The sequence below is a fragment of the Haemaphysalis longicornis genome, unplaced genomic scaffold, assembly GCF_048455015.1.
Source record: "Haemaphysalis longicornis isolate Haplotype H1 unplaced genomic scaffold, Haemaphysalis longicornis Haplotype H1 scaffold_4, whole genome shotgun sequence".
Taxonomy (NCBI): domain Eukaryota; kingdom Metazoa; phylum Arthropoda; class Arachnida; order Ixodida; family Ixodidae; genus Haemaphysalis; species Haemaphysalis longicornis.
This window is the reverse complement of record NW_027526361.1, coordinates 3,823,992-3,844,101: the sequence shown is the minus strand read 5'-3', so window position 1 is coordinate 3,844,101 and position 20,110 is coordinate 3,823,992. Positions and strand designations below refer to the sequence as shown.

Genomic DNA, 20,110 nt, shown 5'->3' with positions numbered 1-20,110 from the left:
CGTAATGAGTGACGGCGCACTTGCACGGTTGCCTGCATGCGTGCCTCGCCAGTGAATACAAGCTATAGCTTCTGGCAGCATTTTAAAAAATAAAACGGCAACAGTTAAGGAAGGTTGAGCTAGATAGGTTCCACGTTCCACTTGGAGCGCACGTGGAGAAGGGCACTGTGGTTCTATAAACATCGAAGCAAGGTGCCTCGATTCACGCGCGTCTCTGCCGTATGGCAGCGCTGGCATCAAGGCACTCGGCCTGGTGCAGTGGAACGTGGTAATTGAAATTGACTGAAACAAACCTCTAGCATGTTTACCTTGGGAGGAGTGCGACAGGAGACGAACAGCATGAGAGGTGAGCCAGAAAGTGAAGGGAGGCATTTACATAGCAAATGTCAACGAAAGACTATTGTCTTTCGTCTACATTTGCAACGAAAGGAGCAGATACGCGGCCTTTTTTTGTTTTGTTTTAATGCGGTTATCAGGGGTGGAACAGCTGCGCCATTTGTGCCATTGAGCGCCAAACGCGTTTACCTGCGCCATCCTGCGCCGAACCATGCCCATCGCGCCAAACTCTTTTATCAGCGCTGCCCTGCGCTGCAGAGTCCGAAATGAACCGCGAGATAGGACCACCATGATGCCCGTGCCCGAAAACGTGGCTGAAACATGTTTTCAGTTTCAATGCGTTTATCGTTTCGGTTTCATCAAGGCAGTGAGCGGCTATGGAAGTTGGCCACAGGTGCTATATGCCTTCTCCGCCTTCGCTTTGGATTTGTTTGTGTCGCATCTGCACGGTTTTTTTTAACCGGTGCCGGCCGCTGTGCCACAAATGGAAAATGACCAAAAGTGAGTGGTGCTTTGGCGTCCCATCGCAAACATATAGAAAACGGAATAATAGTCGCATGAAAGGTTGTAGTTTATTGGAGATGAACTTCAATTTAGTCGCCCATTCTTGGCTAGCATATCGGCATGTATGGAACTACCAGGGTCTTGGACGCTTTTCCGTCGCTTGTTACTTCGGTTCTCCTTTGTTGTTAGCTTTTCTTATGTGGGGGATGGTCCAGCATTAGTTATGCCTTCCAACACGCTCTCGCTGCATAGTCTACGGCATACATTCGCCGACTTTCGAAATCCCGTGGCGGGAGAAGACAAAGCTATGTTCTGCTGCGCACCCACTGAAACCGTAGAAAAAATGCAAGCAAACGCCTTGTCTTACCGAATGCCGCTCTGAGTTCGCTTGACGCTATGCCGTCTACCGGACACGAAGCGAGGCCTGTTATCTGATCCCCTTTGGCTCTGCTCATGAGGTTTACCCCTTGAATGGTGATAACTGCGAACTCGCTGAGGCAGAAGGTATATAACTCCGCTGTTTGTAAATTTGTAGATATAGTGCGAGAACTGTGTTCCCGGTTCGGAGCAGGTTCTAGATGAATGGATTGAACTCAACTGGCACTGGGCTGGCACAGCAGCCTGTGCCAGCCCCCTGACAAACGGCCCTGCTGGCTGCTCCCAGGACTGCTCCCAAACCCCTGGGCTAGGTTTTGGTTTCATCAAGGCTATGGGCGGCTATGGAAGTTGGCTTTTGCTCAGCGGTAACGCTACAGGCATTATGCGCCTTCTCCGCCTTCACTTTGCAGTTATTTGTGTTTCATTTGCCCGGTTCTGTTTGCCGATGCTGGCCACTGCAGCACATTCCATGGAACGTAACCAAAAGTGAGCGAAATGTTTGTTTCGCATTGCAAAAAGATAGAAAACAGAATTATGTTTGCTTGAAAGTTTGCTGTTATTGTAGGTCAACTTCAATTTATTCGAAAATTTTTGACGAGCGTGGCGCTGCATGTATTGAACAAACAAGGTCTTGGACGCTTTGCCCTCGCTTGTTAATACAGGTCGCCTTTGTTTGGAGGTAATAGCTAAGTTTTCACCTGTGACCTTTGCGGTTAGCTTTTTTTATGTGGAGGGGTGTCTAGCCTTTTAACATGCTCTAGTTACTTAGTCTACTGAGTAGTTTGTCGACTCTCGGAACCCCGTGCCGGGCGAGGACAAAGCTATGTTCTGTTTCGCAAGCACTGAAACCACTGTCCGATAGAAAAAATATAAGCTCACACCTTGGTTTACGGAATGCCGCCTTGAGTTCGCTTAATGCTGCTGTCTACCAGACCCAAAGCGAGGGCCTGTGATCTGATTTCTTTCGGTACTGCGCGTGAGGTTTACCTTTTGAACGGTGATAACACGGCGCACTCGCTGGGGCCAAAGGTATTGTAAATTTTCGGACAGACTACAAGAACTGCGTTTCTGGGCCGGAGTAAGTTCTAGTGCAAGGTAGAGCACCTAATATCGAAAATGGAATAACCTTCATTGGCAGCCTGCACCAGCCTCCTGCCAAGCGGCTTTTCTGGATGCTCCAAGCCTGCTACAGAGAGCAATTTTGCCCGCTGCCAGGACCGCTCCCACACTGGTGCGCCTTGTTTCACCCTTGTTATGAACACAGCGCGAGGCCAAAAACAAACATTTCCTGGCAGCACCTGTCCAAGTCTGAGGCAGTTGAATGGGGAGTTTTCATCGTAACTAAAATCTGAAGAATCCACATCGTTGCTGGAGTCATCACTGCTGCTGGGGTAAAAAAATTCAGCAGCAGCAGTGGCCGAAGTCTCTGAAACCACTGCCCGCTTTGGCAGAGCACGCAGTGAAACAGGAAGCCATTTTCCTCGAACTCGCTGTTACGTTGGGTTCAAATATCACTCGCAATGCCATCTACCTGTGCGAAATGTAAACAAACGGCAACGAAACCGAAAAAGGCGTTTCCAATGAACACACCAGATGGTGGCAGTTGTCCGAATAGTGCCGTTTTTAGTTTTTGCGGAAGGTTTGAAAATCATCGTTCACCCGTGAACGGTGGCCTATGGCGGGGTCACGAAATAGTTAATGGTCTCACTTCAGAGGGGCTGTTCGTATTGTTTTCTACAGTTCTGTTCCTGACGACTGAACTAGCACCATGGTCTCTCATGGTCACTGCTGTATAAGGCTCATATGGTAATGTGGCCCAGCAGTTATGAACTGAAGTGAATCTGAGACCACCGAGTTGATATTTGGTATAGGGACCGGGCAGCTGTATGGGTGGTGCTACCACTCGGCGCTCCCCTCGTTAGTGGAATGAGCCGGTGCATTCGACTACACAGCCTCACGTTGTTTTTGTCGTGTTTGCTTCGGTTGTTTGAATGTCTTGGCGGTGTTGTGAGCGGACATGTGAGATGAAACGAAATCTAGACAGATTCGTTGGGTTCTTAGATGCAGTAACGGCTACGTAAACTTGTCCGACGCTTCTAAATTTGGGTATCGGCTACAATGGCATGAGCGCTTTTTGCAGTGATCTACGCTTGTCTCCACCCGTTCTGAGTTCGAATAAAACTACTATTATTAGTATTTATTTCTTCCTAAATGCACTAACGGTTACATTAACTTATTAGACGCTTTTAAATTTGGGAACGGGTGACATTGACATCAGCGCTTTTTACAGCGCTCTGCGCTTGGCTGCGCGCTCTCTTAGTAGGAATACAATATTATATTAGTACTTATTTCTACCATTTTAAATTATCCTCACTGGTTTCATTGACTACGGTTTCCACGCCAGCCTTAGCGCTGGGATACCTCGATACGTGTGCTTTGAAGAGAAAGGCACTTGCGTACGAGATGGATTACCATGTAGCCGTAGAAGTGTACTTTCTTTCTGTACCCGTAAGCTTTGTGCCTTCGGTTTTGGTGAGCGACACTGCGACAGCATGGGCGCCTGAAAGCCGAAGTGGAACTCCCACGTTTGTGGTGGTAATTTTATCAAGAGCCAAAGTTATTCACCCACCCAACATCCCAAGGTACAAACCATCCCTCCTCCCCTTCCCGTTTTCCCACCTGCGGGGAATAAAGGCTGGCACCGATAGTTTAAAAATGTGGCAGTGTTGACGTCAGCCAGTGTTATTTAATGCTTAAGCATTCTTTACAGAATTCCTGAAAAATCGTGTAATGCCTCGTGAAGACACCAAAAACGCGCGATTAGTTGCCTCAAATATGGGTGCACCAGCCCGAGTCCTTCAGCACAGACACATTTCCGACACGCTGGAAAAAGTTTGGATTTGGAGAGGGGTGCATGGAAGTTCAAAATTAAACAGAAAAATCATCTAGCCCTCCATCTAATGATTACGATGGTTGAATGCAAAGCTTTCTTCACGCGAAATCGAATGGGAAATGGTCAAAGTCAAAGACGCTGCGATCAAAAGACAAACTGCGTGATAATCAAATTCGAAGCTCAGTTAGTCAAAGTTCAAATCCAGAAGACAACCAAGGTAACACACACGAGAAAGCGTTGCTATAAAACAACATCATCGTCGTTAGGCGGAGGAGTGCAAGATTTTTCAGGGGTAGGTGGCAGCTTGACCGCAGCATTCTATTGTGAAACTGAGTACAGGTTTCGGGCGCCCTCCTGTCTCGCGTCCTTCATCCACTCAGGAATTGGTTTTTGAAAAACCATTAACCAACTAGCCATCAACCATTGCAATTCTTGCAAAGCAATGCTCCTCCATGACAAGCAATAACGTTCTACTATCATGCAGTATTTATTCTTTAACGATTCCCGATAACTGTTGTAGGAGCATTTCTGTGAACTTAACACGTTTCAGCCGTAGCTAATGAAGTTACGGAAGCGTCGACCATCACAATTTATGTTTTGAGGTAAATCTTAGAAGACACCCGCCAACTTTGCCTTTCGCTTGTGCACGACGCCGTTTCATCGTCAGCTGCAAAGGCCAGCGCCGCAGCATTCGTGGATCATTTGCACACACCGGCTTTGTGGGAGCATTTAGCTGCAATATACTCCTCGATACGCGAAACTGCATGCAGGCATGAAAAAATCGCATAAAGGAACGGACTTTCACTTCCAGCTAGGCTTCCAGCCTGGCGCATTGAGCGTCGTCTGCTATTTGCAAATACTGAGTATGGGCGTAAATCACGCACATGGCATGCCTCGAAAAGGTCACATCCACGTTCAAGATTTACCGACCTGAAAAAAGCCCTCCTGGTTATGTACGCTTTGCAACCCGCACCGCAGAAAAAAGACAGAAAGCCATGAACAACAACGCTGCGCTGACCGCCACCGGCATTCCACTGACGAGCGGTTCGCCACGGGCGGCGCTGTTCGCTGAAGCGACGGTGGTGCCATACAACGGCCGCCCGGTCCCTATAGCTGCACAGCCAATCGACGTGGCCTGCATCGTGTTGTTTTTGGGTCTCTCTCTGTTTGTTGGCGCTCTAATGTAGCCGTATTAAAGCTCCTGCATTGTTTTTTTTTTTTTTTTTTTTTTTAGACTTGCGGGGCTGCAAGCATAGTAGCATTTATCACCTGTATTTACACCATTGCCTGTGCAAGCTGCCTGAAATGGCCTGTTGTGACAATACACACCTTCACCTTCCCATTTTCGTACATTCTCTACCCTAGTTTACAAGCAAAACTGGATTTTTTTGTTTTTTTTCCAAGGTAGTTGTGGAAAAATGTGGGCCAACGTTCCTTTTCTTTTCAATTTGCTGCTTGCAAGTTCTCTACCAAAACTCGGGGTCGCTCTGAAAAGTATTTGAAGCACCCTCCGTTTTTTTATGTTGCTGCAAATAGTAGCAAGTGTTTTACAGCCATGCCATTTTCCTTTTGTTACGTTAGTTCGTTGAAGAATCCCATAGATCAGATCAGATCAGATAAGACTATTTTTGCCGCGGATGGGTCCGTTTTCAGGTTGACTTTAGTGTCCTTCCGGTGAGGGCAGGATTCATGTCTTTGTCCACGTGAGCTAGTGAGGCCTGGGTCAGAGGGCCTGTGCTGAGCAGCGAGGCCTCCCACTGCTCCTCATTCGTAACTTGGACCAAATCACGTGTGGCAGGTCTGCGTATTTATGGCAAAGAGGGCATTGGTTGGAGGGCAGGGGTGGGAAGTGTGGATGTTTGAAGTTGGTGCCCTACCTGAGCGTAGCGACGGGAGAGGGAGGGTTTGGGTGGCGGGAAGCGAGCTCTGGACAGTTGGTAGGGATTGAGCACCGATTGCTACGTCAAGAGGTGGTCCCTATGGGGAGATTCTGCAGCGTCACTGGGCTCTTGGATGGCCAATTCTCCAACGGCCGATTGATTTCCTGGTACTCCTGGTGCCCAAACAATGCATATTTTTCCTTTCGGGAATTGGTGTGCCTGCAGGAGTAGGCGTAAATTTCTGGGTCAACTCGCCCGTTGCAGTAGTTGGCAACGGCCGATTTGGAGTCGCTTATTATAGTAGTAATCTTAGGGCTGCAAATAATGGCAAGAGCGATAGTTTGCCTACTGTTGGAAATTGCGTAGGGAAGCAGCGGGCGGCTAGTGTTCGATGGGATGGATCAACTACCGTATTTACACGATTGTAGGTTGGCCCTTTTTTTTTTTTTTTTTTTTTTCAAATTTGGCAATCCAATGTTGGCGAGTTGACTTAGAATCGAAATCAAACCGTCTACCGCTAGTAACGGCAAGAGAAACGAGAAATCGGGGCTGCTACGAGGTGGGGACAGCTTTGCACCCTCGTTCCCATGGTTATGGTCTAAAGTGTGAACCGCATGGGGCGTTTTCTGCTCGTGAAAATGCGCCGCGCTGCCACTGCCGCGAATACCACCCGCATGCTGCGCGCAACGCAATCGGTAGCGGCAACATGGCGGCGTCACCAGCCGCAAAGAGGTGCACGTAGCTCCAGCGACCGCTTGTAACCGCTCTTTAATAAGATATCACTCAAGGCACAAACGCAGGCGTTTGTGCAGGAAAGGAGCTGATAATGTGGTCGAAAATGACACTACAAAGCATCATCCGCGTCGCTAGGGAAAGCGCCACTCAAATATCCGCCACTGTGGTAAGCCTAAACATCTCCGGCGGCGCCAGCCGGCTGTCCCGAGCGCTCAAACTGCCGCCATGAAGAGCGCTCCTCCCCATTGGGGCAAGTCGTCAGGCTCCTCCCACTGCCGCGCTCATCACCTGCCGCGCGCGAGGAATCTGCGACGCGGGCGTGAAAAAGTCACCTGCGCAACGCCAACGTGCACGAATCGCGTGCAGAAACGCGTCGCGAAGCATTTTATTCGTCTCTAATAAACAAAAGGAGTATTAGGAATCCCTTGATTCAATGAGTGGCGCTAACATAGCCCAAATCATATCACATTGTATAGTGCACTCCTGAACGCGATGGTGGGAGGTTAGTCACTCAAAAGTAAATCACGCGCGGCCGCTTCCATCAGCCGCCGTGTTGTTTGTTTTGGTATCGCGCGGCAGTGGCCGCTGCCGGTTGCTTCGATGGTTGTCATCTCGCAGCGAATTTGTTCTCCCCGCTCAACCCACAGCACTTGGTTATTCCGGGCGCTTATACAAAAGCTTTTTTTTTAGTATCTACTGCGCATACCGCGAGTGCATGGCTCTTGTGGGAGCATCGATCATTGATGGTAGAGCCGTCGTGTGGGTTGACGGAAGAGCTTCTCTTTGTGATACGATTTTCTAGGCGGCGCTCGCTTTTTTTTTTAGAGAGAGATATGCAACTTTGGGGGGTCGACCTACATTCGAGTCGACTTACAATCGTGTAAATACAGTAGTACAACAGCCGCCATGGCTTCACGTCCTGGGTATTCTGCAACGTCCACGTAGGCTACTTGTGGGTTGGAGCAGTTTTGTTTGTGCAAAGCCTGTGCTCTCGCTCGGTGCCTTTCCTCGTTATGAATCGGAGCGTGTGTTTATATTGATTGATTATGAGGTATAATGTGCTGACACTGTACAGGCTGTGAGGCAGGCCATAGTGGGGGACTCTGAATTGATTCTAACCAACCACCTGGGGATCTTTTATGCGTGCCGAAATGTCGAACGTGTGGGCATTTTCGCTTTTCGCCTCCATTCGGAAAGTGGCCACCGCTGCCGAGAATCGAACCTCTGTCCTTGGGCTCAGCAGCACAACGCCACTGAGCCGGAATTACCAGTTGGTCTTGAATGTCTGGGGGAAGGCCGACGTAGGTGTCAGAGGTGGCTGAGGCCAAGACTGAAGAATGGGGCGTCCAATCCCATATAATAAATTTCCAAACTGTGCACTCCATAACTTATGGCTACATGCACCCAGTGCCGTTTTGGTGGTGATGACTTGTTATGTTGGCACCCGGAAAGGGGTGCGAGGTTTTCTTTGTCCCTTAGCACCCTAGTTCATTGCTGGCAACTGGTACGGTTTTTGCTCTCCTTAGGCGTGGCGCGACACAAAGACGCAGCTGAGGCGAAGAGAGTCCGACACCAGGAGCAGTTCCGATTCAGAGGCTGAGCAGGTATGTATGTGTGCTGGCTTTGGGAAGGTACTGGGGCGACTGGCCGGTGTGGCTGCTGTGCTGGAAAGCGGCGCATGGGTGGTCATGGGGGTGACCATTGCCCCACCCTACCCTTGTTGCAAGGGTGCAAACCTGCATGGTGGCCGAGTCAGTGACGGCCCATAAAATGCCTGGCGAGTGGCACGCAGACAGAGGGGCCGATGCCAAATTCCTCAGGGAAGCTCCGATCAACAAAGTGAAGTAATTGGCTTGGTGAATGCTGACAAGTCCCTAATGCCACTGAGAGCCCATGGCTCTATAGCTCACTGAATGCACTGTGGCCTTTGACCTAGAAACGTGTGTTAGGAGAGATTTACTGATACAGGAGTAATTTGAGCGTGCTTACTATAGGACTCGCTATTAAGCCTGGCAACAAAGTGTGCCACAGTGGTGCCACCTTGCAGCATCCACTGAAACCTGCAATTAATGCAGCGCTGTCCCAACAAAGGCAAACCTGGGGAGAAGGAATTGAATAAAATGGCCTGTAGGCTAAGTGGGGAAAGTGAGATAGTGGAATGTCTGCATCTGACCAAAGAAAACCCGGGGGCAGTTAGGCACTGATGCTTTCTCTTCATATGAAAAGATGGTATTCACTGGAAAGTTTAGCGGTCAATTTCTTCTCTTGGCAACACTGGAAACGGCCGTGTCTGTGTTGCTTCGGCACAGGCATGGTGTGGCTTGTGCCACTGCGCCCAAACCTTGCCGGGAAAAAAACCGCCGTGCGTCGTCTGTCCCGTTTCAACCCGATTCTCGGCGGTGGTGTCAACAGATATGTTGTTAATCGCACTCACATTGGAGTCGAGCATTACTTTGCGTTTGTAAGGGGAGAGTTTGGAACATCACACGTCGTGTGCTTAGCATGGACAAGTGCCGCCATCTCACGGAGCCCGAAGGCGCCAGCGACGGCGCACACCCACATTTATCCGCACGTGTGCCACGCCAGTGAGTAGAACCTATACTCGGGTGACTTTGTCATTTTACTGGACCACCCGCTTGTGCCGGCATCATTAAGTGGCCTCATTCCATCCCAACACCTTTGGAAGGCACATGCATGGGGCAGTGTCGGCTAGCTGGCGTGCCGATTCTGTTCTTGTCTGCTAGCTGGGCGCCAGCAGTCTTTTGCCAGTTGCTGCCAAGGTAGCGGGCGTTCTAACGAGTCAATGGCCATTCCACCAACTTCTCTGTGGCAGTGCACGAAGGAACAGAATGCTGGGCTACATAGAAGGCCAAGAACAAGGACGGCTATACAGTGACACCTCGATATATCGAACAGCGCGGTGCCCGCGAAATAGTTCGATATAACCAGAATTCGATATATAAAATCACGTAAAAAACGCATCATAAACTGGTACAAATAAATAAATTAACGAATTGTGCAGTAAATACTCACTTGGTGCTTCAAAGTATTTATTCTTTTGGCTTAAAGTACTGCAGCAAGGTAGCCTGGCATGTTATACACGACTTCCTCAACGTAGTCCAAACGTTCCACAAGCGACAGGCCGGTGCCTTCTATAGCGCTGCAGTTGCGGTGCGGTAGGGCCAAAACCGCTGAAGCCTTGGTCGAAGTCGGGAGCGGGGCACTCGGGTACAACCTCGGCAGCGTCTTCGTTTGTGCGCTCAGTAGTAACCCCCGCAATATCTCCACATCCGTCAGCTCCGCCGTCGTTCCGGTGCTGTCGTCACCGACAACAAAGTCATCAATGCACATGCTTTGTGGCTCAGCACCAACGAAGCGCCCCAGCTGGCCCCAGGTTTCTTCAAGCTCGCATTCTTCTTTTGCACCGTCCAATTTTGCTTCGGTGCAACCGATGCGCAGCAGTCGGAAATGCCCATCGCGCCACCGCTATCCTCGAGGGTACTGCGGGATAGCTCGCCGCCTGTCAACAGAGCGCGAGCGGTCTGGGCAGTCTGGGGTGGCGGAGTTCGATATACCCATTTCATGTCCGTCCCAGTTCGAAATAAAAAAATAAAAATGCATGCAATTTCCCGCGTGATATAGAAAGTGTTCGATATAGGCAATAATTCGATATACCCGTGTTCGATATATCGAGGTTTGACTGTAAATGAGCCGTCTCTATTTGTCTCCCGCTGGTCCCACCATTGGCTACCGCTATTGCTTGCTTTGCAGCGTTTCATTCAAAAAAGCGAGGGACATGCCGTTGTGTACAAAGTCATCGAGTAATGGCACACGGGTGGCTTTGCACAACCACGGTGGCCAGGGCGAAGTGGTGGCTGTGCCACCTGGTGCTCCTCCCATCTCTCTCTCCACACGCACGCGGCAGGGCTAAGTAAGCGAGTGTGCAACAGCACACCTCAGCATCAAACACATTTCTTGGCGTGCCCTCTTGGGAACCTCTGCAGTTGTTCTAGAATGGCGGGCACTGCTTCAGCCTTGCGGATAACGATTGCCACTGGCCACATTCATGGTTTCGGTTCACCAACTCTTGTCTTGTTCGCCCTTTTTTATGATTTTGCCCTGCACAATTCCAGTGGGTCATGTGCTGTTGGCACCAGGGCGGTGATTTTGTTCACCTATGATTCTTTCCATTTTTTGCTCACCTAGCTGAAGATGCCACATCAATCCTTGATGGAGCACCAACTGAACGACAACCATTGCTCCGATTAGTAAACGATGCTTTTGTCATGCAGTGGTGTCCCTTGCAAGCCGTGCACTGTGGCCGGAATGGGCGTGGCTATTCTGTTCTTATTCTTTTCCAGAAAAGTGGCACCTAATTTTTTTCCTGTTTTATTCTGGGCTTGGTGGGAACCTGGAATGCTTCAAATTTACTGCCACATTGGAGCGGTAACTCCACGGCAATATGCTTAAGGTTTGAGCCAAGTGAAAATCGAATTTTTTTTTTCAAATTGTCAATTTTTTGTTTTTTATTTTGTTCAAAGTGGAATGTAGTGGACATTTTTTTGCTGAAAAATACTTTCTTGGTTCGCACTTTCTTTCGAAAAATGCATAACATCTAAACCTACCTGGCGTCTGCGAAACTGAAACAGCCAATTTTGTGTGCAACACACAAATGCCCTAATTTGGAGTTCTTAGGCTGTCGTTTAGCAATCGTATCATGTAAAAAAAGTAATAATGCCCTTATAGCGTTTTATTTATCAATTAAAATTATGTGTCTCACCAGGTGAACGCGTAATGTGTTGCACATGTAGTTTACGTTCTGGAGCCTTTGCGCGCGCTCTAAAGGAGCGGCGGATTGTTTGGTGGGAGTGTTTACTCTCTGTTGCCTTCTTTGTCTTACTGTGGCCACAGTCATGGGAATTTTGGAGTGCAAAGATGCACAAAACAAAAAAAAAAAAACGAATTATCAGCAGTGCATCGCAAAGGAGTCCGAGCACTCATACTGCAAAGCAAGCTAGAAAAAAAAAAGGCCAGGTGCCACACGAGCAGAATCAGATACGAGCAAGACCTAAGATGGAACTATCAACAATTGTGGGGGATTTTAGCTCTCCTGATCATTTTATGTAAGCGCTGCACTTGTTTGAAATCTTCGATTTTCTTGGAACCTGTTTTCTGGCGATTTCTTCAAGTGCAAACATTCTTTACTTTTTTCCAAATAAAGCTTTTCTAGTAAAACTTGGCACAATTCTTTCTCAGAATATTGGGTGTGCAATGAACTTCAAGAAATAAAATCGCTCCACAAATTTTGCTATGACCGCCTTTTACACCAAGGCACACCCAATGAAAGCCCACATTTTTTTGGTTATTTATCACTATGCTTCGAGGATTCGTGTGTATTAATTTTGGTTCATTTTTTTGTGTGTTTTTTTTATCGAGTTAAATTTGGGTTATGAGTGTTGGTGTGATACCCACATTTAATAAAATGTTGAAACAAACAAAAATAAGACATACTTCATAAGGCTGTCATGGGCCTAAAAAAAAATGTTTTATGATGTAGAACAGAAATCTACGTTGTCCATCTATTTTTTAAGACTTTCTTCCCAGCACTTGGCCTCCTACCTTAATGTGGTGTTTGGGTCCACACTGTTCTCCATGTCGTCGTCCTTCTTCCTGAACTGGCCCCCCTCCCCCCGCTGCTCCTCTCTCCCGCCGGCCCAGCAGGACAAGCCGGCCGTTCCCGTGCGGCAGTCGCCCCCCAAGAAGCGCCGCAGTGCGGCCAAGGCGCAGCCCGAGGCCGCCGCCGAGCAGACCAACCCGGTGGTGCTGCTGCACGATGTGTCCCAGCTCATGGGCTCCTCCAGCACGGGCACCACCTCCTTCACGGTCGAGCAGAGCAACGGCGTGGTCACCTCGGTCACTCGCCAGGTGGGCACGCTTCCCGCTTGGTGCACGCTTCGCTGGGCTGGGGCATCGGAGAAGCCGGGGCTGAAGTGTGTGGCCAAGGTGCACGATGCAGCCCGAGAGGGGAGCCGGCATGAAACAGTCGCTAAAGGTGCCCCCGCTGAGCTGCTCCACCTTGTGTGGTTTCGTGCTGGTCGCATATCCCGGCTGTGAAGGTGCCTTATTGCCACCTCTCGTTGGGGTGTGCCAATCGTGTACACGGTGGCAGTCAGTCATCAGGGCAGCTGCAGTTGCATTCCCAACTACACCAAGCAGGTGAAAGGTGTGCTGCATGGGGGGGTTCGGCAGGAATTCAAGACTGGTGGGCAGTGTTAAGCAGAGTACCCACTGAGGAGATCATGCAGAGTGCTCCCAAAGGGGATGTGGTACAATTGAACCCCGCAATAACAAAACCGCTGGGGAAAGCCACAAAATTCACTTCTGTGGGAATTTGGTTGCCACGAGAATGAAACATAAATGACAGGAGCCCGCAAACTGAAAATTTACTTCCGAAAGAAAGCCGGCTGTGTTGCTCTGCGAGCTTCACCTTGCAGCAACCTGACTGCTCAGCTCTCACACTACAAGAAGTGGTTCATTGCTAGTCGCAGAGGTGGAACAGCTGCGCCATTTGTGTCATTGAGCGCTAAACTTATGTACCTATGCCATCCTGTGCTGAACTAGTTTATCAGTGCCGTTCTGGGCTGCAGAGCCCGAAATGAGTGACGAGATGCAACTGCCGTGATGCCCCGTGCGTGAAAACGTAGCTGAAACATCGTGCTTTTGGTTTCAGGGGGGACAAAACAGTTTTCCAATTTTATGATATTTGAATCCTTTGGCCTTTTATGCACCTCCTGTAAAAAATTTGGCCTTGAAAGACGCGTTTTTTGGGGCTAAAATCAGTAATTACAATCAAGAAGGAAGAGCGTTTTGAGCGAGAAATGTCCAAAAAACTGACGATTTTGAGTCGCGTGCCATTTCAAAACCAGTCGCCGGAGAGCAGCCGCTCTTATACCGTCTGAAAGAGCATCTCTTGAGCAGTCTTTCCCGCAAGGCACGAGCGTTCTACGGCGCGTATAAATAACACAGGGGTGAGACAGCTGCGCATATTGCACAGTTTTGATACAAATGTGTTTTGCTGCGCCAGGCTGCTCCAACAGCTTGAAAATTTCGAAAATTGCACCAATCTGCTCCAAAACGGTTCGACAGCCAAGGATTTTTAAAGCACCCCTTATTTTCAGTGGGGGAAAAGTGCCTACTGACGGCATACTTTTCCAGCATCCCCAATGTGATGCTGTTTGTAAAGCTTTAATTGATTGATCATTCAATAAAAAACTGCATAAAATTGTCCCTGAGGTAGTTTTTTCAAAAGTCACAATGTCTGGTTGCAAATGTTGCATTCTGTGTTTTTAAAGGGGCCCTGAAAGGCGTTTTGAGCACACTAAATGAAGTAGCGCAATCGTTAGATTGGGTCGTCAACGTCATCTGTGCCAAGTATTACTCTTTTACGCGCAGCGGAAAGCTCACACTTTTGTTGCAAAGTTTGTCGCTTTTTCCTCACCCTTCCCTTCGTGTTTTTGGACGCCGCCATCTTCACATGTCTACATCATCGATTCCCATATGTTCGTCATGAGCTAGACATCCTGCTATTGGGCGGCTTTTTCACGCACTTCCGGCAAAGAGATGAGTCGTCTGCTCAGCGTCGGCTCGCCAGCTGATCTGCCAGCGGAGTGCCGGAGTGCTTGGGCATTTTACGACAAACGAAACAAGTGTAAATAAACGCTTAACCGTTCGTATTGAATGCAACACGACCATAACACGGCATGGATATTCTCTTACCTGAGTACGTTCCATAAAGAAAGCGTTGAAGCCCCGTGGCACTTCTTTCGTGCAATCGCAGAGAACGCCCTGAGCCGAATGCCCGGGTTTGATGGATACATTTTATTCAACTTCAAAACAAACCAGAGACGCGTTTCGAACGAACACGTCACAACATGCATTGCAAGTCTGAACCGCGATTGACAGACGATGGGTTGCGTGCTCCTGCCCGTCGTAAATTCGGCACTCACCTCGCGCGCGGTTTGCGGGGACGAACAGCAAGTCACTTAATGGCGCGCAAGCCGAGATGGCTTTTAGCCACGCACACTGCACATACCCCATGCGAGGTTGAGTCGTACGTCGCTCGAGAAAGATAATCCAGAACATGGGAAGCACTATCCACCCGCAGGAGCACAACGTCGCATTTCATCGCGAAACAAAGGCGTCCACAACACACACACCATCGCCTCCTGTAATGCCAAACGCATCTCACACTTCCCAATGGGAGTGAGTGGTACGCCTGCAGTGCCCACATGTCGCGAGATGGGTCCCCGAGCTGAACCGGGATCACGCAACCGTAACTGACTTCTGGGGCGGTTTGTGCCTTGTTGCCAAGGCAACCGATGTTTGAGATTGTCAAAGAAATGGCGCTCGCTCCAGCGCTAGAAAGCTCAGAGCCGCGCCGGAGCATGTTTTGCCAACGTTGCCGCTCTCCACCACACGTCGCCCCAAGCTGAACTGGTCACATGATTGAAGCGTTTTGTGCACTGGTTCTGTATCGGTTTAAAATGTCTCTTTCACATGCCGCCGGCAGGAATTACCACCAGCGCAAAATAAGACAGCAACGTACACCATGAAAGGGCAAGGCCAGGCCGCCGCACACATGCGGCCAGGTTTTTCGTTCGCTTTTCCAGCCTTGAGCGGAGTGCGTGATTCAAGGTGTCAACAAAGCTTGCCTGTAGCAGACGGCAGTGTGAGCAGCGCAATAGCGGAAGTACCTCACCGCCGCGGAGCGCAGCATCACGGGAGGGAAGGCTGGCGCGCCATCAACAGCGGAGAGTAAGTTGAAAGGAGGAGGAAACGCGGTGCGACGATCATGCGCGGTTTTTGATTTACGATTTCTCAGCTAATACTCATCGCTTTAACAAAATTCTTGTGGGAGGCGATAGCTAATACATTGCTTTATTTGGTTACATGTACATCCATGCATCGGCGGAAGGTATTTCAGGACCCCTTTAAAGTTTTCTCATCGAAAACCATTGCAAAGTCCTGTAGAAAAAATACTTACGTGTACTGAGGCAGCAAACTACTTATGCAAAATGATGAAAAACTGGCAATTTTCGGAGCACCGTATCTTCGGATCGACATTACTGGGCGCAGCCATCTCGGTGTGGTGAAGATTGGAAAACATGGCCGCCGGGCGAAGCAGTTGCTCGTGGTTCAGGCAGAGTGCTCTTTGCCGACTTCTACCGTGGTTTTGGTTATGGGGGTGGCTGGGTTTACATTTAGTTGTTTGATCTGTTGTGAGAAGTTGCGCAACTAGAAAGACGGGAGTTTATCAAAAACAACGTGGTGCCAGCGAATTCGCCGTGTTTCGGCCTTGAGTATGAGGCACGGTGCACGCTTGAAGTGAAATTTCGGACTCATTGCGGTGTTATGAAACACCGCGTTATTGCTGCCTTTGACAGCGAGTTTGCGAGTGGCGGGAATGGGACGATCGACGCTGCAAAAGTGGCGGCGCTGGCTACCTCATCGCAAAATCTTCCAGCAGTGTCGGATAGCGGGACGGGCTATTATTGCTTGCTAGTAATAATGGTCCATCTATCTGAAGTGAAATTTAATGCCAAAAGGGAGGTGGCTTTTAACATACCAACGTTAATCAAATTACGATCATAGTGAAAGTGCACCTTGGGGATTGAAATGGGAGGGCTGGTAGGGTGCGATGACTGTTACCTCCTTTTGCGCAACTTTTGCCTTGGCTCTGCAGTTGTGCCTAAAACCGAGTCTGGGATTACACAAAAATGATTTCGGCATTCACGTGATAATAAATGCCTTACGAAAGCTCAGTTTTTCAGTTCGATATTTTCAAATGAACTCCACGCTATCTATGCATAGAAGCTAAGAATTAAAAATGGTTACAAATGGCTACATTACAAAATGTAGTGCAGTTCGTACTTTGTGATACTCTGGTAGAAAAAACTTTATTGAAAGGCTGTTTCCGTGTTATGCACGTTCAAAACCGAATAAAAAGTGAACTTTTCCTTCCCGAGTTGCCAAAAATTCGATTTTTTAGGCTCCTAAGGGGGCATAATAAATGTTCTGATCCAAATCAAGGTGCTTCTGCTCCAAAATCGAGATTTTCCTGCTCCAAAAACTGCTCCCAAATCTGATTCCGCTGTCTCACCTCTGATAACAAAAAAGAGCTATAACCAAAAGCAAAATAGAGCCGATCAATTGGTCCCTTGCCGTCACGTGGCTAAATGGGAGCTCCTGGTTGGAGGGCTAGGACTTCCGGCAGCTTCTGGCACGCACACGGATTTATCGTGGGCCGCGCCATTTTGCCAACGCGGTCGCTTCTTGCTATTCTCGCTATGCCTAACGATCGTCGAAAGTTCAGAACCACGCACAAATTCGGCAAGAAACGTAAAAAATGTGCTCAAAAGCGAAAGAAGTCATCACTAGAACTGACAGCGGTGACCTTGAGTCCCCCTGCAGCCCCGAAAAGCGCGACAGTGATGATCAGCGAGGCGGCGAACGAGGTGGCAGCCGACATTGAGGCTCCCGCAACCGGCGTTGCTTATAACACACCGGCGGGCCGCGTGAGGCTCGGCGCCGTTTATCTGTCGAGTGCAGATAAACAAAATCTTCAGCGGCAAGCCGACAAGAAGACGGAGGAACTTGGTTCAGTTTCAGCGACCGAAAGGAAGATGAAGTTGCTGGCTCCCGACTGCAGTGCCCCGAGCAGGCCAATGCTACTTTTTCTAGTTTCGGTTCTGTTATTGCGCGCCTAGGGGCAGTGGCGCTGGGGAAACACTCCTCCTCTCATTTTTTTTTTCTTTTCGCTTCTCTCCGGCGCGCTGGGGGCGCGCATGCGCGATAACGGTCACCGCAGTTGCTGCTTCCGCACGGCGAGCAGCGAGGCCGGCGTGCCGGCGCGCGTCTCATGTAGTGGGCGATTTCTCGTATGTGCTCCCTCGGACATTACGGTGCTACGAAAGGGACGGCAAGAACACCACGATGAATCGTAACGCGAAGACTCTGAGTGCTGTTAGCAAAAGGTGAGAACGTCGTTCGTATGCCGTACGTGAAGCTGAGCTGAAGGATGGGACTTGTGTTGTGCGTGTGCTGTGCTTGAAGACAGACAACCTTGTCTGTGTTGTATTGGTCATCGGTGTTTCTCGCCGCACGTCGCGTTCGCGCACGTAACGCGAATAAAATGCTCAAGTGATATTCGAGCTGGCGTCGTTACTGCTCAAGGGGCGTGGCTTCGTGCCGGCGGAGCGAGGCCGGCGAGGCTTGCCCGTTGGAGGCAGCGGGGTGGCGGCGGCGGTTGCCGGGCTGGAATGGGGGGGACACGGGGAGGTTGGAAGGAATCCAACCGGCATGAGAGGGGAGAGCGTTACCTCTCCCCCACGCAAGCTGCGCGCCCTCGCATTGTTGCCATGACAATTATAACGCCTGCAAGGCCAACATGGCGGTGGCATTGCTAGGGCAACAACAACGCAGTAATGTTTCCCCAGGCTCACCAGTGCCGCATGAGTCGCAATTTGCCCGGACGCTGGGTTGAAGGCTAAGAGTCCGCCTCCTGCCCTGAGCTCGTCGTCAACCAAGTACACTGTCGTGGACCTTCGCACAGTAAATGATCTGTTGTGTTAGATGCAGAGCATCTGATTCACTCGCCTTGCCCCTCCGGCGTCGTCATCGTCGGCGGCGGCGTTGTCCGCCCCTCCTCCATTCTCCTCGCCGCGCCAGCTGTGCTTTCCGCCGCTCACCCCCTCTCCTCTTCGATAGCGAACACTCTCTCGCGAGGGGCATTGGATTGGATTCGATTGGATTTGGATTGGATTGGATTAAAGTGGATTGTGTTGCGTCATAGCCGCGGTAGACGCGCTGGGGCCGGCGCATGTGCAGTACTCTCTCTTCTGCGGTTTCCTCTCCTTCGGGCACACTACGCATATAACCGGTGTGCCGTTCTCTGGCGAAGCAACATCCACGCTTGGCTCAAACACCTAGAGTTCACGCCGCTTTACAAGTACGCCAACGTCGTCATCGACTGGGACCGGCTTACGCAGTCCCCTCAACGTTATGCGTGCTATAAAACGCGGTCCCTTCGCCGCTCCGCCTATGCGTCGCATCTACACAGGGGTTCCCGCGAGGGGAGGTGGGAGTTTTTTACTGAATGCCGTGTATGCGAAGGTGCTGTGTGGGTCGAAAGAGACGTGAACGAGTTTGGAATCGCGGGGAAACTGCGGATGCGGTGCATCAGTTGTGGCGAGCTCGGAACAGAGTGGAGCTCGCGACGTCTTCCCGGTCCAGCGAACTGCAACCCGTTTGAAATAAACGTCCTCGCAGCGCAGACTATGCAGAGCACAGGCAATGGCCAAACTGCTCTCAATGATATTTTTTCTTCGCTGGGAATCTCGCATGGAGGCCTCCACAACAAAACTTTTCAGCACTACCTGAAGGCGAAGTTGAACCCTGCGGCAAGGAGTGCTTGCGAAGAAAACCTAAGCAAGCGTGGTACAGCTGTGAAGGACTTGTATACCGAGCTGAACTTTGAATCACCAGGTAACGTAGCCGTTAGCTTTGATGGCACATGGCACACGCGGAGACACTCCTCCCGCATAGGAGTGGCAGCCGTGATTGAGCTGTTCTCAGGTTATGTGCTCGATTACGTTGTTTTGTCGAACTTTTGCCTTGGCTGTGAGTGTGGGCCGGATCCTAACAGCGATGTGTACGTGGAATGGAAGGCTCAACATAAGTGTAAAAAAAATACCACATCCAATGCGGGCCGAATGGAAGTGGAGGCCGCATTGATTTTATTTGAACTCAACAGCCTGAGGTACACAACCGTGATTTGTGATGGAGACAGCCGGTCATACCACGCCATCCAGCAAGCCAAAGTTCCTGTTGAGAAGGGGGACTGCGTAAATCATGTCCAAAAGAGAATGGGGACACAGCTCCGTGCTTTGCAGAAGGGCAAACCAAGTGATGGTGGTCGGATCGGTGGAAAAGGTCGGCTGACTGGAGATCGCGTAAATAAGCTGACAAACTGCTACGGGGACATTGCCCGAATGCACAATGCCGTGATGGCAACCTATTGTCATGTTACCTCCACGGATGACAGACCTAACCACAGTCTGTGCCCACAAGGCGCTGCCTCCTGGTGCAAGCACAATGCTGCCGCAGCAAAACGTGAGCCCCCGCCAAAGCACAGTTACAGGCTTCCTGAAAATGTAAGCAAAGCCCTGCTGCCAGTGTACCAGCGTCTTGCTGACAAGAGGCTGCTGCAGCGCTGCCAGACAGGACAGGCAAAACCGAGAACGCTAACGAAGCGCCTTGATCTGGAGCCTAGCCCCGAAGAAGCAGCCGTTGGAGAAGCCATGATGCGCTTCAATGCCGGAATGGC

General features: G+C 50.0%; 1 protein-coding gene across 8 annotated transcripts in view; it reads left to right on the top strand.

Moving 5' to 3' along the window:
* The window catches only part of LOC144178128 (uncharacterized), a 90,559-nt gene that overhangs the window by 24,521 nt on the left and 45,928 nt on the right, over positions 1–20,110 (top strand). For 6 of the 8 annotated variants that reach the window (XM_077705675.1, XM_077705677.1, XM_077705672.1 and 3 more), the window contains 2 exons: positions 8,253–8,330; positions 12,445–12,651. In XM_077705675.1, the coding sequence (XP_077561801.1) occupies positions 8,253–8,330; positions 12,445–12,651 (285 nt within the window). The remainder of the gene's footprint in view (positions 1–8,252; positions 8,331–12,444; positions 12,652–20,110) is intronic. The other 2 variants (XM_077705680.1, XM_077705674.1) reach the window with 1 other exon arrangement.